Below are 15,604 nucleotides of genomic sequence, written 5' to 3' on the forward strand. Positions count from 1 at the left end.
ACTAGTGGTGTTCCGCAAGGATCTGTTTTGGGATCATTGCTGTTTGTCATTTTTATAAATGACCTGGATGAGGGGTTAGAAGGTTGGGTGAGCAAGTTTGCGGATGATACGAAAGTTGGTGGAGTTGTTGACAGTGAGGAAGGATGTGTCAGGTTACAGCGGGATATAGATAAGTTGCAGAGCTGGGCAGAAAGGTGGCAAATGGAGTTCAATGTAGGTAAGTGTGAGGTGATTCACTTTGGTAAGAATAATAAAAAGACAGGGTACTGGGCTAATGGTCGGATACTTGGTAGTGTGAATGAGCAGAGGGATCTTGGTGTCCATGTACACAGATCTCTGAAAGTTGCCACCCAGGTAAATAGTGCGGTGAAGAAGGCATATGGCGTACTGGCTTTTATTGGTAGAGGAATTGGGTTCTGGAGTCCTGAAGTCATGTTGCAGTTGTATAAGACTCTGGTGTGGCCACATCTGGAGTATTGTGTGCAGTTTTGATCGCCATACTATAGGAAGGATGTGGAGGCACTGGAATGGGTGCAGAGGAGGTTTACCAGGATGTTGCCTGCTATGGTAGGAAGATAGTATGAGAAAAGGCTGAGGCACGTGGGGCTGTTTTCATTGGAGAAAAGAAGGTTTAGGGGTGACTTGATAAAGGTGTACAATATGATTAGGGGTTTAGATAGGGTTGACCATGAGAATCTTTTTCCACGTATGGAGTCAGCTATTAGGAGGGGGCATAGCTTTAAATTAAGGGGTGGTAGGTATAGGACAGTTGTTAGGGGTAGATTCTTTACTCAGCGAGTCGTGAGTTCATGGAATGCCCTGCCAGTAGCAGTGGTGGACTCTCCCTCATTATGGGCATTTAAATGGGCATTGGATAGGCATATGGAGGATAGTGGGCTAGTGTAGGTTAGGTGGGCTTGGATCGGCGCAACATCGAGGGCCAAAGGGCCTGTACTGTGCTGTATTTTTCTATATTCTATAGATACTGAGTATGGACGCATTACCTTCTGAGAGGTTGAGTGGATTGGAATAATCAACAAACTGCCATTCCTAGATGTCACAGAGTGAACAGCCACTGGGGAACTTCAAACCAGCATCTACTGGAAAACAACACATTCGGACCAAATGTTGAACTACAGATCCAATCACTCCAACATCCACAATTGAAGCTGCATCAGAGCATTATTCCAATGAGCCACCACACGCTGCAGCACAGAGGAACCATGCAGAGCAGAGGAAAATCACCTTTACCATGTATTCAAAAAGAAAGAGTACCCAATGAACACAGTCGCAGATTTCTTGGCAACAAACCCAAACAAGCAGACAAACGTGTCCAGAAATCACAGCCACTGTCCCTACATCAAAGACATCTCGGAAATGACTGCTGGACTACTCAGACCCCTTGGCATCATGGGAGCCCACAAACCCACCAACACACTAAATCAGCAGCTAATGAACTTGAAAGACCCTATAAAGACAACAAGCAAAACTAGTGTCATTTTAAATATACCTTGCAAGGACTGTAACAAACACTATGTTGGACAAACAAGCAGAAAACTAGCTACCAGGATACAGGAACATCAACTAGCCACAAACCGACATGACCCTCTCTCACTAGTATCCTTACATACAGATGAGGAAGGACACCACTTTGACTGTGGCAACACATCCATCCTAGGACAAGCCAAACAGAGACATGCATGAGAATTCCTAGAAGCATGGCATTCCAACTGGAACTCTATCAACAAACACGTTAACTTGGACCCGAATTACCACCCCTTGGAAAAAGAACAGGAAATGACATTGTCATAGGAAATGACATCACCAACCCAAACAAGCCCAAACATACAAATAGAAAGCAGGAATCATCAGCAGTGCTTTGTCCGGAGGCTCACTGAAGATGTTACGTAGTATGGTGACGAAATCTCTGAAAGTGAACCTTCCAGCTCAGCAAGCACACCTACATCCAGAACCTCAATCTGAGCTACAAATCTTCTCAAAACTCGCTATCTTCCCAAAGTCTTTTACCAGTACTGTTTGACAGGGTTCAAGCCTGTTTGATAGAGGGATGGGAACCTGAGATTGATTCAGAAGGGGGAGAAGAAAATTTTAAGTGTAGGTAGAACATTTAGAATATTTGGAAGACAAAAGAAACAATATGATGTATGACGTCTGGGGAATAAGCCAAATTAATTGAGAGCAAATTGACATATGAGAATATGATTTTGCAGTTAGTCTGGAACATGTTGTGGTTCTGTTCGCCGAGCTGGGAATTTGTGTTGCAGACGTTTCGTCCCCTGTCTAGGTGACATCCTCAGTGCTATTGAGCCTCCTGTGAAGTGCTTCTGTGATGTTTCCTCCGGCATTTATAGTGGTTTGTCTCTGCCACTTCCGGTTGTCAGTTCCAGCTGTCCGCTGCAGTGGTCAGTATATTGGGTCCAGGTCGATGTGTTTGTTGATAGAATCTGTGGATGAGTGCCGTGTCTCTAGGAATTCCTTGGCTGTTCTCTGTTTGGCTTGTCCTATAATAGTAGTGTTGTCCCAGTCGAACTCATGTTGCTTGTCATCTGCGTGTGTGGCTACTAAGGATAGCTGGTCGTGTCGTTTCGTGGCTAGTTGGTGTTCGTGGATACGGATCATTAGCTGTCTTCCTGTTTGACCTATGTGGTGTTTTGTGCAGTCCTTGCATGGGATTTTGTACACTACGTTGGTTTTGCTCATGCTGGGTATGGGGTCCTTTGTGAGATGTTGTCTGAGAGTGGCTGTTGGTTTGTGTGCTGTTATGAGTCCTAGAGGTCATAGTAGTCTGGCTGTCAGTTCAGAAATGTTTTTTTGATGTATGGTAACGTGGCTAGTCCTTTGGGTTGTGGCATGTCCTCATTCCGTTGACAATGACCAACTATCCTTAGTAGCCACAACAACGAGCACCCGAACTACAAATCTTCTCTCAAACTTTGAGTCTGGAACATGGCAGCTCAACGTTTAAAGACAAGCTAGAGTAAAGGGATACAAGGTGGTGGAAGGGAGAGGAGCGATTGGTGGGTGATTGGTGAAGAAGTAACAGCGTTGATTTCTGAAGTAGCTTAATGTGAAAAGGTACATAATGGTAGAGGACACTAGGAAGCTCAGAGAATCTTGGCGTGCTTGTTCACAAACTCCTGAAGGTGACAGGATAGTTAAGCTAATAGAATAGTTAAAAGGAAACATCCGGCATGCCTTCTTAACAGTCATGGCGTAGATTATAAGAACAGGGAGGTTACGTGGTAGCTGTAGAAGAATTCAGTTGGACCACAGTTTTAGATTAGATTTAGATTACATTACAGTGTGGAACCAGGCCCTTCGGCCCAACAAGTCCATACCGACCCGTCAAAGCGCAACCCACCCATACCCCTACATTTACCCCTTACCTAACACTACGGGCAATTTAGCATGGCCAATTCACCTGACCTGCACATCTTTGGACTGTGGGAGGAAACCGGAGCACCCGGAGGAAACCCACGCAGACACAGGGAGTACATGCAAACTCCACACAGTCAGTCACCTGAGGCGGGAACTAAACCCGGGTTTCTGGCGCTATGAGGCAGCAGTGCTAACCACTGTGCCACCGTGCCGCCCCAGTTGGAGCACTGGGTGAACCTCTGACTAGTCAGCACAACATAGGAAGGATATAATTGCATAGGATGGATTGTAGAGGTGATTCAACATGATGTTGCTTAGTTGGAGCAATTCAGTTATGGAAAGACTGGAAAAGCTCAGGTTGTTTTCTTTGGAGCAGAGAAGGTTGAGGGGATACCTGATAGAGGTGTATGAAGTTATGGAGGGGATATGAGAGATTTGAATAGAAAGCAACCATTCCCTAAGTTGACCAGTTTAGAAAGAATTTGAGGAAAACTTGTTTTATCCACAAGATGGTTTGGAATCTGGAGTGCACTTCCTAGGAGGATAGTTGAGGTGGGAAACCACACTGCCTTCAAAACGTACATACATGAGCAATTGAAATGTCATAACATTCATGGCTGTGGGCCTAGTGCTGGAAGGTAGGACTGGTATAGATTTAGTACAGCTTTGGTGGTACAGATGTAATTGGCTAAAAGGCCTCTTCTGTGCTGTAAGATTCGCTGGTGATTCTATATGATTCAAAGAATCTAATAAGAACCTGTAGACTTAATTGAAGAGCAAACCACAAGCAGATAACTAGAATACCTCAGAGTCAGGGTAATATAGAAGAGCAAATATGAAGGTAAATCTCTGAGAAGTATCAAAACAATTGTGATTGTATTAGTGCGGGGAAATGTCTTGATATGATTTTTTTTAAGGGAGGGTTATTGAAGGTGAAGGATTATTAGCACAGGACTCAATATTAGATCCCTAGCTGATGGTGGGTTATATCAATCATTAGTACTTGAATGCAGGAGAGAAGTGCTGTATGCTTAAGATATTTGAACACAATATAATTTTTGATTATGGAGCTGATATTGATAAAGCTGTAAACTGTAGGACGATATCAATGAACTAGTCTGGTGGATGAAACACTGGAGAATGGAGTCACTCCGGATAAGCATGAAGTAGTGCATTTGGGAACTTAATACAAAATGACTATAAGAGAAGTATGTGGTGTTTAGGACCAGAAGTGTTTTGGAGTCTATGCTGACAGATCCCTGAAAATGGCTGAATAGTAAGGGAAGATGGTTAAGAATGCAAACAGGATACTGGCCACTTTATTAGTAGAGGCATTGCATATAAGAGCAGGTAGTTATCACTGGAACTGAATATCACTTGAACTTCAGTTTGATGAGACAATAGATTCCCTACAGTTTGGAAACCAGCCATTTGGCCAACAAGTCCAAATTGACCCTCTGAAGAGCAACCCACCCAGACCCATCTCCCACTGACTAATGCACTTTGGGCTACTTGACCTGCACACCTTTGGATTGTGGGACGAAACGCACGCGCACACAGGACAAATGTGCAAATTCCACACAGTCAGCTGAGGCTGGAATTGAACACCGGTCCCTGGTGCTGTGAGGCTGCAGTGCTAACCACTGAACCACCATGCTGCCCTAAACTGGTGTACTGTGTGTAGTTTTGGTCATCGTGTTGTAGTAAAGATCTGAGTGCACTTGGGAAAATTTACAAGGATGTTGCCTAGTTTAGAGAATTTTAGTTGTGAAGAAGGATTGAATAGATAGTGGTTGTTTTCTTTGCAACAGAGGAGGCCAAAGGGAGGACTAATTCAAGTGTATAAAATTACAATGGATTCTGGTACAGTGGATAGGAAGACTGTATTCTCTTTGGTCCTGGACTCCATAACCTGAGGTGCAGATTTAGTTAAGAAGTTGGATATTTGAGGGAATTCAAAGGGAAATGTTTCACCCAAAGAGTAGTTAGATCTGGAACTCACAGCCTGAAAGGGTAGCAGAAGAAGAAAGCATTAAAAAAATCTTAAATATGTGCCTGAAATGTCAGAACCTTCATGGCTACAGATCAAGATCTGGAACATGGGACCAGGAGTAGGTCACTCAGCCTGTTAAACCTTCACTGTCATTCAATATGATTATGACTGCCCAAAATTAATCTCTACCTTAAAAATAATCAGAGACTGAGCTTCCACAGATCTGTGTAGTGGAGTTTTCCAAACGATTCACCACCCTTTCAGTAAAGAACATAGAACATAGAAGAATATAGCGCAGTACAGGGCCTTCGGCCCTCGATGTTGTGCCGATCCAAGCCCACCTAACCTACACTAGCCCACTATCCTCCATATGCCTATCCAATGCCTGCTTAAATGCCCATAATGAGGGAGAGTCCACCACTGTGACTGGCAGGGCATTCCATGAACTCACGACTCGCTGAGTAAAGAACCTACCCCTAACATCTGTCCTATACCTACCCCCCCTTAATTTAAAGCTATGCCCCCTTGGAAAAAGATTCTCACTGTCGACCCTATCTAAACCCCTAATCATCTTATACACCTCTATCAAGTCACCCCTAAACCTTCTTTTCTCCAATGAAAACAACCCCAAGTGCCTCAGCCTTTCCTCATACGATCTTTCTACCATACCAGGCAACATCCTGGTAAACCTCCTCTGCACCCGTTCCAGTGCCTTCACATCCTTCCTATAGTATGGCGACCAAAACTGCACACAATACTCCAGATGTGGCCGCACCAGAGTCTTATACAACTGCAACATGACCTCAGTACTCCGGACGTCAATTCCTCTACCAATAAAAGCCAGTATGCCATATGCCTTCTTCACCGCACTATTTTACCTGGGGGGCAATTTTCAAAGATCTGTGTACATGGACACCAAGATCCCTCTGCTCATCCACACTACCAAGTATCCGACCATTAGCCCAGTACCGTGTCTTTTTGTTACTCTTACCAAAGTGAATCACCTCACACTTAGCTCCATTGAACTCCATTTGCCACCTTTCTGCCCAGTTCTGCAGCTTATCTATATCCCGCTGTAACCTGCCACATCCTTCCTCACTGTCTACAACTCCTCCGACTTTCGTATCATCCGCAAACTTGCTCACCCAACCTTCTAACCCCTCCTCCAGGTCATTTATAAAAATGACAAACAGCAATGGTCCCAAAACAGATCCTTGCGGAACACCGCTAGTGACGGCACTCCAAGATGAACCTTTGCCATCAACTACTACCCTCTGTCTTCTTCCAGCCAGCCAACTCCTAATCCAAACCTTCAACTCACCCTCAATGCCAAAGAATTCCCTTATCTCAGGTTTCACCCTTTATTTCTAAGGAGATTACCCAGCGAGGTTAAATATCTTAGCTGCATCTACCCTGTCTTTACTGTGAAGTATTTTGTAAATTTGAATGATGACTTATTCTTTGAAAAACTAGAGAATACAGACCCAGCTTGCTCAGTGTCTTATCATAGGACAATTCTGCCATCCCAGGAACAAATTTGGTGAATCTTCATTGTACACTGTCTATATATTTCTAGAGATAAGGAGACTAAAATGGGCAGAAATGGCTCAGTGGTTAGTTCTGCTGCCAGGGACCTGGGTTCAATTCCACTCTTGGGCAACTGTGCAAATTCTACACAGACATTTTCCCTGTGTCTGAGTTTCCTCTGGGTGCTCCAGTTGCCTCTCACAATCCAGGGATATGTAGGCTTCATGGTTTAGCCATGGTAAATGCAGGATTACAGTTATGGGGGTGTGTCTCGGTGGTTGCTGTTTTGAGGGTCGGTGTAGACTTGATGGGCTGAATGGTCCGCTTCCATACTGTAGGGATTCTATGTTGAAAACTATATTGATCTCTGGATGTGATCTAACCAAGGCATCAAGGGCGAAAGTGTAGTGAGGGAAAAAGTAGAGCCCATTAGTGACCACTGTGGTCATTTGTGCATGGAGCCGAAGGATGGAGGTAGGTTTCTAAATAAATACATTGGGTTAGTGTTGACTAGTGCGAAGGACAATATGGGTATGGAAATCTGGAAGAAGCTCTGTGATACGATTCAAGAAATTAGCATACACAGAGGCGGGGTGGGGCGGGGAGGTTCTGAGTGGTCTGACAGGCTTAAAATTAGATGAGTCTCCAGGGCTGGATGAAAAGAATGCCAGGGTATTGAGTGAGGCATGGGATGAAATAGCTTGGGCACTTACAAATATTTTCAATTTCTCTGTGGCTGCAGGAGAGGTGCTGGAGGACTGGAAGACAGCCAATGTGGCACCGTTATTCAAGAAGTGAGCAAGGGAAACCAGGAAACTACAGACCGGTCAGTCAAACCTTTGTGCTGGGGAAACTATTGGAAGCAATTCTGAAGGATAGAATTAATCTGCATTTGGCAAGGCAGTAATTAATCAAGAACAGAGAGCATTGTTTTCTTGAAGGGCGGTCATATCTGATCAACTTAATTGAATTGTTTGAAATGGTGACTGGGTGCGTAGATGCGGGGCAATACCTTTGATGTAGACTACTTGGAATTCAGCAACGCTTCTAATTCGATCCCATATGGGACACTTTCAAAGTAGGAGGCCATGGGATCCACAATTGACTGAATGGCAGGAAGCAGAGGGTCATGTTTGTGGGGTATTTTCCAATTGGGAATCTGTGTCTAGTGGGGTCATACGGGTTAGCATTCAGATGGTGGTACATATCAATTATTTAGACTTAAATGTAGGAGAATTGATCGATCAGTTTGCAGATGAAACAAAAAAATGGTGGGATGGTAAATAGAATTATAGAAACATGCAGAGCAGAAGAGGCACTGCAGCTTCTCCAGCACCTTGAGTGTGTACTACGAAAAATATGCTACTACCTATACTCATCCCATTTTTTCACACCAGGCGGATAGCCTTGAATGTTATGATGAGCCCGCATTTCACGACTTGTGCATGACACTTCAAGTGCTCATTCAAGTACTTTGAAGTACTCGACCACCCTCCCAGGTCCTGCTTTCAAGACCCAGCCACCCTCAAGGTACAGACACTTTTCCCCAAATCCCCTCTAAACATCTTACCTTTCACTTGAAAATTATGCCTTCTTGTTAAGGAGAACAGCTGCTTTCTGTTCACACTGTCCATGCCTCTCCAATCTGATACGCCTCTATAAGGACTCCATTAAACCTTACCTGCTCCAAAGTGAACAACCTGAGCTTATCCAGCCTCTCTGTAAAGCTGCAATGCTCCATCCCAGGCAACATCCTCATGAATCTTCTTCACAATGCCCTCACCCCACAATCCAAGTGCAATCACATCCTCCCTCTAGTGTGATGACCAAGAGTATGTACTCCTCCATCGGTGGCCTAACCAAAGTTTTGTATAGTTGCACACTTTCACTCCTTGCTTTTGCAATCCATGTTGCAATTGATAATTAGAGTCCCATGTACCACCTTAACTACTCTATTAACTACACTGCCACCTTCAGTGGTCGGTGGACAAACACCCCAAGATTCCTCTATTCCTCTGAGCTTACTAGTGTCTTACTCCTTGTCTTCCTTCTTCCAAAGTGTATTATTCATATTTGTTTGAGTTAAATTTGATCTACCATTGATCTGCGCATGTGACAGAAGCATTATATCCTTCTGAAACCTAATAACCTTCTCTCTGTCAATCACACTACTTTGTTAAGCATAAATTTGCTAAGCAGCTCATCCACATCATTTATGAATGTCACAAACAATAAGGGACCCATCACTGATCTCTGTAGCATGCTGGGCTCCAGTCATAAATAACCTTTTACCACTGTTCTCAGTCTTCTTTCATGAAGTCAATTTGTATCTAAATTCCCAAGTTACCCTTAAGCTTTTACCTTCATTATCACTTCACCAATTGCCCTATCCTCATCCAAACAATTGGTTACCTCCTTGCAAAAATGAGGGCAAAAATGGGACATGAGATATCTTTGACAGAGAAAGTTGAGGATTCAAAGAAAATCTATGGGCAAAAGAGTAACTTGAGAGAAATTAGAGCCCCTCAAATATCAATAAGATTGTCAATGTGTGGAACCAGGGGAGATGTGTGTGATACTAAAGCACTATGTTGCCCCAGTATTTACTGTAGAGAAAGACATGGAAATGATGCACATTGAGGAAATAAATAATGATGTCTTGGAAAGAGGCCATATTAAATAGAAGGGAAAGTGCTAGAGGTTTTAAAACACATAAAGGTACATAAATCCCTAGGACCTGATCAGGTGTTTCCCAGAATGTTGTAAGAAGCTAGGGAAGTGATTGTGGGGTACTTTGCAGAGATAACTGGCAGTCATAGATGATGTGCCATAAGTCTGGAGGGTGGCTGATGTTGTGCCATTGTTTAAGTAATGCTGCAAGAAAAATCCAAGAAATGATAAACCGGTCAGCATGATGTCAGTGATGGGGAAGTTGTTGCAGGGGATTCTGAGAGTTAGAATTTATGTGAATTTGGACAGATAAGGACCTATTTGGGATAGTCAGCATGGCAATCATTGATGAGAGATGGTGTCTCACAAATTTGACTGAGCTTTTTAAAGAGGTTGCCAAGAAGATAGATTAAGGCAAAATGGTAGTTGTTATATACATGGGCTTTAGCGAGGCCTTCGATAAGGTCCCACGTGGTAACCATGTTAGTGAGGTTGGATCACATGCGATCCAGGAAGAGTTAGCCAATTGGATACAAAATTAGCTTGATGGTAGAAGAGAGTGGGTGTTTGTGGAGGGTTGTTATTTGGAATGCAGGCCTGTAACCAGCGGTGTGCCGCAAGGTTCTGGGTCCATTGTAGTTTATTATTTATCTCAATGTTTTGGATGAGAATATAGAAAGTATGGTTGGTAAGGTTGCGGATGACACTAAAGTTGGTGGGGTAATGGACAGTGAAGAAGATAATCTAAAGATTACAACGATGGGCCAATGAGCCGAGAAGTGGTAGGTGGAGTTTAATTTAGAAAAATTCAAGGCATTCCACTTTAGTAAGGCAAACCAGTTAATGCTAGAGCCCTGGGAAATGTTGTTGAACAGAGGGACCTAGGGTAAGAACATAACAGATGGCATATAATGTGGAGAGCACATAAGATAAGAGGAACAGATTTGCAGAGTATTTATTTTTGATTAATGTACTTTTCTAACACTTGGAACTCTAATTCTGGAAGATTTTTGTATTTTCTCAGTGAAAACACACAAAGTAACAATTCCATCTGCACATTTTAGAATTGCACTCAGATATCTAATTCTGGGAGATTTCTTGTGTTTTCACTAAGAAGATAACTTCTGTTATTACTGTATTGTAAGTGCCCCTCACTCTACTGTAAAGGATTCACAATCATTTGGGTCAAATGTTTCTTTTGACATCCCAATTATAGTTTTTACAGTCTTTCTCCCCATTCTTTCTTTCCTTATCAGTTTCTTGGTCCTCCTTTGCTGAGTCAGCTTGAGAGACATATGGCCTGAATGGATAATGTTGTATGTTTCAATGATTCTTTATCTCCTTCGTCTGTCAAATCTTCTTCACCTTTGCTGACCATCATTAGCTTCTCCTTCGATAACACCTAATATTATAAAATTCTAAAACTTGTTATAAAATCTCTCCCTTTCTCTGTAATCCTCTTTCTGCTCTACAATCCATCAATCGCTTAGCCCTTTTTAATTCCGGCTCTCTTACATTGCTAATTTTAATTTTAATAACACCACAGAGGCCGGTATCCCGGCACCACGTCACCCTTTCTTAACATGTGGAGAAACCTTGACACTCATCCAGCTCCCTCAGAGCTTGCTGTGAATGAAAAGGATGTCCAACACACTTGTTCTGATCTGTCAGCCTGGGATTCCTGATTGGAGCAGATTAACAGCCCCCATCAGAGAACTCATAATCTGAGGTCCACCTGGCTAACCTCAACATCCCTCCCTATATGAGTCTGAAGACATAGGTTGGTTCTTCGTTTTGTAGTTCCTCCTGGAACATCTTAGCACCAGGTCAGGTTCCCTGAACTGTCCACCTCAGATTCTGAGGTATCTTCAATGCTTGATGGAGAGGGAGAGCACATAGATGCCAGAACAGTTGAAAAGGCAGTCGAGGAGCCAGGCATGTTTTGTTCCTGCACAGTTTGCAAGTTTTCAGTTTTCATATCTTCTATATGCTTGTTCAGGACCGTCGCACCTACACAAACTTTATACTTCACCTGACCTGACCTTGTGTCTATCACTCATCTTACTCATGAAGAGCCATTCCTGTACTTCCTACACTAAATTTCATCCCCTGAAGTAAACTGTCTCTCTCACTTAGCAGAGTCATGAGATTGGCATTGGCATTCCTGATGTAATTTTACTCTCCTCCCAGGTCTGGAAAGATCAAATTTAACCTGGTGCAGAGTCTTCTCCCCATTAGCAACTGTGCTGGAGCTATCCCTATAATTGCATGAGTGATGGTCCTATAATCAAATAAAAACTGGGATAGTTTGGTACCAAATAAAGCTGTTGGCTGTGTTTCAGCCTGCCTGCCTTCAACATTTAGATAGCTCTTTCTGCCAAATTATTGGATGATGGATGATGTGGAGTTGTCCTTGTATGTCAAATACCCTTCGGCTTTAGGAAATACTCAAATTCTATACTAGTAAACGATGGCCACTATCTGTGACCAACACTTCTGGGAGCCAGTGTTTTGCAAAAGATACACAAAATTTTCTGTTGTGGTCAATGATGAGCGAACTCTATGCATATCCATCCACTTTAAATGGTCACCCACCATGACAAAGTACCCATGAAAAGACATGCATAGATGACATGTAGCCATGTCTGGCATTTACATTGTCATTCTCATGAATGTGGGGGAGCTGCTGGTGGTAATATTTGTCCATATTGGCACTCTGGTCACTGTCCCACCAACATGGCTATGTCAGTATCCAATCCTGGCCATCAGATAAACTTGTTGCCAACATCTTCATTTTGAAAACCCCTGGATGACTCCGATAGAGTTCAGACCGTATCTGGCAGTGACCTCTGCTTGTGAAAGTCATTCTTACTTCCCGTAATAGTATGCTATCCTCTACTGTAATCTGGCACCGCATGTCAATACCAGGTCTCACTTGGAATCACAGTGTGCCGACACCTTACAGGATGATAGCATTTTTTTACTTCCCTACAAGCTATGGATTGGGTACACAATCATTTCTAAGGCTGACTATTTTTTTAGGAGTTGATGGAAAGGTGCAGAATGGAGACCAGGTTATGTATCAACTTTCCATAATAATTCACCAACTCAAGGAAAATCCTAAGCTTTGCCAAGGAAGTGGGAATCAGGACCCTCACTTTAACTTCCAATGGGTGTAACTCAATCTTGTCAACTCTGTAGCCTAAGTAGGTTATTTAGGGTGCCTGGATATTTTTCCCTTCTAAGGTTTATGTCCACCTGGGAGAAACGTATAAAGACAATGTCCAAGTTTTCTAAGTGCTCCTTATTGGTCTTCCTTATTATTTACACATCATTGAAATAAATGATTATCTGGGATAGACTTTGTAAAATGCTTTCCATCATCCACTGAAAAATTGCACAGGTTGACAATACCTTAAATGGCAGTCTAGTAATTTTGGTGCAAACTGTTATGGATGTTAATTGTAGCATACATCTGGGAATCCTCATCTAACTGCAGTTGCATGTAAGCATGGCTCATATCCAGCTTTGTGAAGGTCAGCCTTCCTGCCAGTTTTGGGTATAAATTCTCCTGGCAAAGGATTGGTTGTTTATCTAGCTGTGAAAAGTGGTTTAGCTTTTGTTTAAAATCCCCAAAAAGGAGAACCGACCATCGGGCTTCACAATTAGTATGACTGGTGCTGACCATTCCACAAACTGGACAGGATTGATGACTCCTTTACTTTTCTGCCTTTTGATTTCTGTCTGATTTTGCTCAGCTCTTGGACAGGCCTTGCAGAATAGTGGAATTGTCTCATGGTCATTATGCAAGGTGGGATGGCCTTGGCACCTTTGATAGTCCCTAGACCTTTCTGAAAACCTGGGTATTTAGTTAGGACTTCACTCAGGCAGCCACATTCTAATTGAAAAATATTGAGCTATTCTAGGTGAATCTTTCTCAACCAGATTCGCCCCATCAAGCTTGGGCCTGATCCTTTTACTACAATCATTGGTAATTGACGAGCTGCTTCTCATAAGAGAGCTGACCTAAAGTTGTACCCTCAATCTGTAAAGGTTCCCTTGTATAGATTCCCTTGTATGTATTGTGTAGCTGAAATCTTGTTTAAACTTAAATGTTGGAGTTCAGAGTGAATTTTGTTAAAGACTATTTCTGTGATCACTGAAAAGGCCATGCTGGTATTGACCTCCATTAGAATTGAGTCACCATTTAACCAGATGTTTATTTTGATGGGTTCTGATTTGAATATTGCTAAGCAGTTTAACTGTTCCAAACCAGATGAAGGTGGACTGTTCAGGATGTGCACTCTCCTGAATACTGTTCTCGAGTTCTCTTACTTAATTTAGGTCTAGGAGGACTCTTTTGCTGCCTTGCCTCTGCATAAGAGTAGCAACTGCCATGGCTTGCTGGCCTGGATCTGGAAGAAAATTTTAACTGTTTGGCTGAGACTTAGTTTTGTTTTGGGGTTTTGCCGTGGGCTGACCTAGAGTCCCTTTGTTCAGAATATGTCCTCAGTAAGGCTATGCTATTGCTTTCACTCAAGTGGTGTTCCCCAATCTCAGTCAGATTGGCAAGGTGTTCAGTTCCATTATAAGGTAAATATCCTGACCTCAGATGCACCACTTGCCTCATTTTCCAAAGGTAAAGCCAGTTGTTGCTTAAAGTCTATTTAAAGTCCAGTAGGTCCTTTTGCCTGGCTACATCATTAATCCCACATCCCAAATGGTCTCTCAGCATCTCATTAAAGATTAAACCAAACTTACATGCCTCTGCCAATCGTCTTAACTGAGTGAAAGATCTTGGTATGAATTTCCTAGTTCTTGAATTGCTGAGTAAAACTGATAGCATCTCAGAATTAGAGGGGGCTTGGGGTTGTAATATTCCTTAATTAAATCAATTAACTTTTGGAAGATTTTAGAATCTCGTGCCTCAGGGAAAGTTTGACTCCCTAATGGCCAAAAAAGCTGCTGGTCCACAAGATCTCAGGAGAATTATTCATTGCTTTTAATCTACCCTAATGGCATTTGCTCAGAAAAAAAATAATGCATTCTTTCCACACACTAGAGCCAGTGAATGAATCAAGCTTCCCAAATAATGGCATGGTGCCAGAAATGCTTACCCCAACTCAAAGGCAACTGTTGTGAGCAGATTTCTTCAGGAGCATGCTAATCTCGTGTTGCCATTGAAATAAATCCACTGTGACCAATATCCCATCGCTAAGTCACCCTTTATTTACATGCAGAGAATCCTTGATACTGACCCAGCTCCCTCAGAGCCAGCTCTCAGAGAAGTGGATATTTGACACTGCGGTTTTTTTTTTCTTCCTTCTCTCTCACTGGCTGTGGGTCAGCTAGTCCCAGAATCAGTTCCCCCTTCTCCTGAAGCAATCAAGAGGAGAGTCCTTCTCACACACACTGGTCCAGCTCCCTCAGAGCCAGCTCTCAGAGTGAACAGAACTTCTAGCATTCTTATTCTTTTTTTTAAACCCCCATGCTACCGCCTAACTGCAGTAGTGCTTATTTTTTCCCCAGCACCCATGTTGTGTGTGTGTGCAGGTATGAGACACAGTGAAAGACACAAGGTGCACGAATCTTTATTCAAATTTCCACCACCAGGAAGAAAGGAAACACCTGAGTGGCCAGTGACAAGCAGTTCCCTTCACATCTTATCTGTCTGCCATGGTTCCCTGATTGGGGCTGTTATTCTGGTCCAATCAGGGAATTCATACTCTGAGGTCCATTTGGCTGACCTCGGTTGCAATCACTACACAGGCAACTCCTTCAACTTCCTGCATCCTAAACTTTGGAAATTGCTCTTTAAATCTCCGTCTTTCCTCTTTTGCAATGCCCCATAAAATCTATTTCAGTGATGATCTTTTGGTCATCTGACCTGATTCCTCTTCATCTAACTCATTCTAGAGAATGGCAAGAATCGCTTTTGCATTAGAATCCTTATATAAATGTAAGCTGTTGATATTCATTGTTGCAGTACTGTTTCATAGCAGTGTGAATGACCAT

General features: G+C 42.8%; 1 protein-coding gene across 19 annotated transcripts in view; it reads left to right on the plus strand.

The window, feature by feature from the left end:
- The window catches only part of LOC122543331 (regulating synaptic membrane exocytosis protein 1-like), an 845,124-nt gene that overhangs the window by 289,419 nt on the left and 540,101 nt on the right, over positions 1-15,604 (plus strand). For 15 of the 19 annotated variants that reach the window (XM_043682026.1, XM_043682010.1, XM_043682017.1 and 12 more), the window contains one exon: positions 7,662-7,745. The exons of the other annotated variants lie outside the window; for them this stretch is intronic. In XM_043682026.1, the coding sequence (XP_043537961.1) occupies positions 7,662-7,745 (84 nt within the window). The remainder of the gene's footprint in view (positions 1-7,661; positions 7,746-15,604) is intronic. 19 annotated transcript variants of the gene reach the window in all.

This window comes from Chiloscyllium plagiosum, chromosome 3 (genome assembly GCF_004010195.1).
Source record: "Chiloscyllium plagiosum isolate BGI_BamShark_2017 chromosome 3, ASM401019v2, whole genome shotgun sequence".
In the NCBI taxonomy this organism is placed as follows: domain Eukaryota; kingdom Metazoa; phylum Chordata; class Chondrichthyes; order Orectolobiformes; family Hemiscylliidae; genus Chiloscyllium; species Chiloscyllium plagiosum.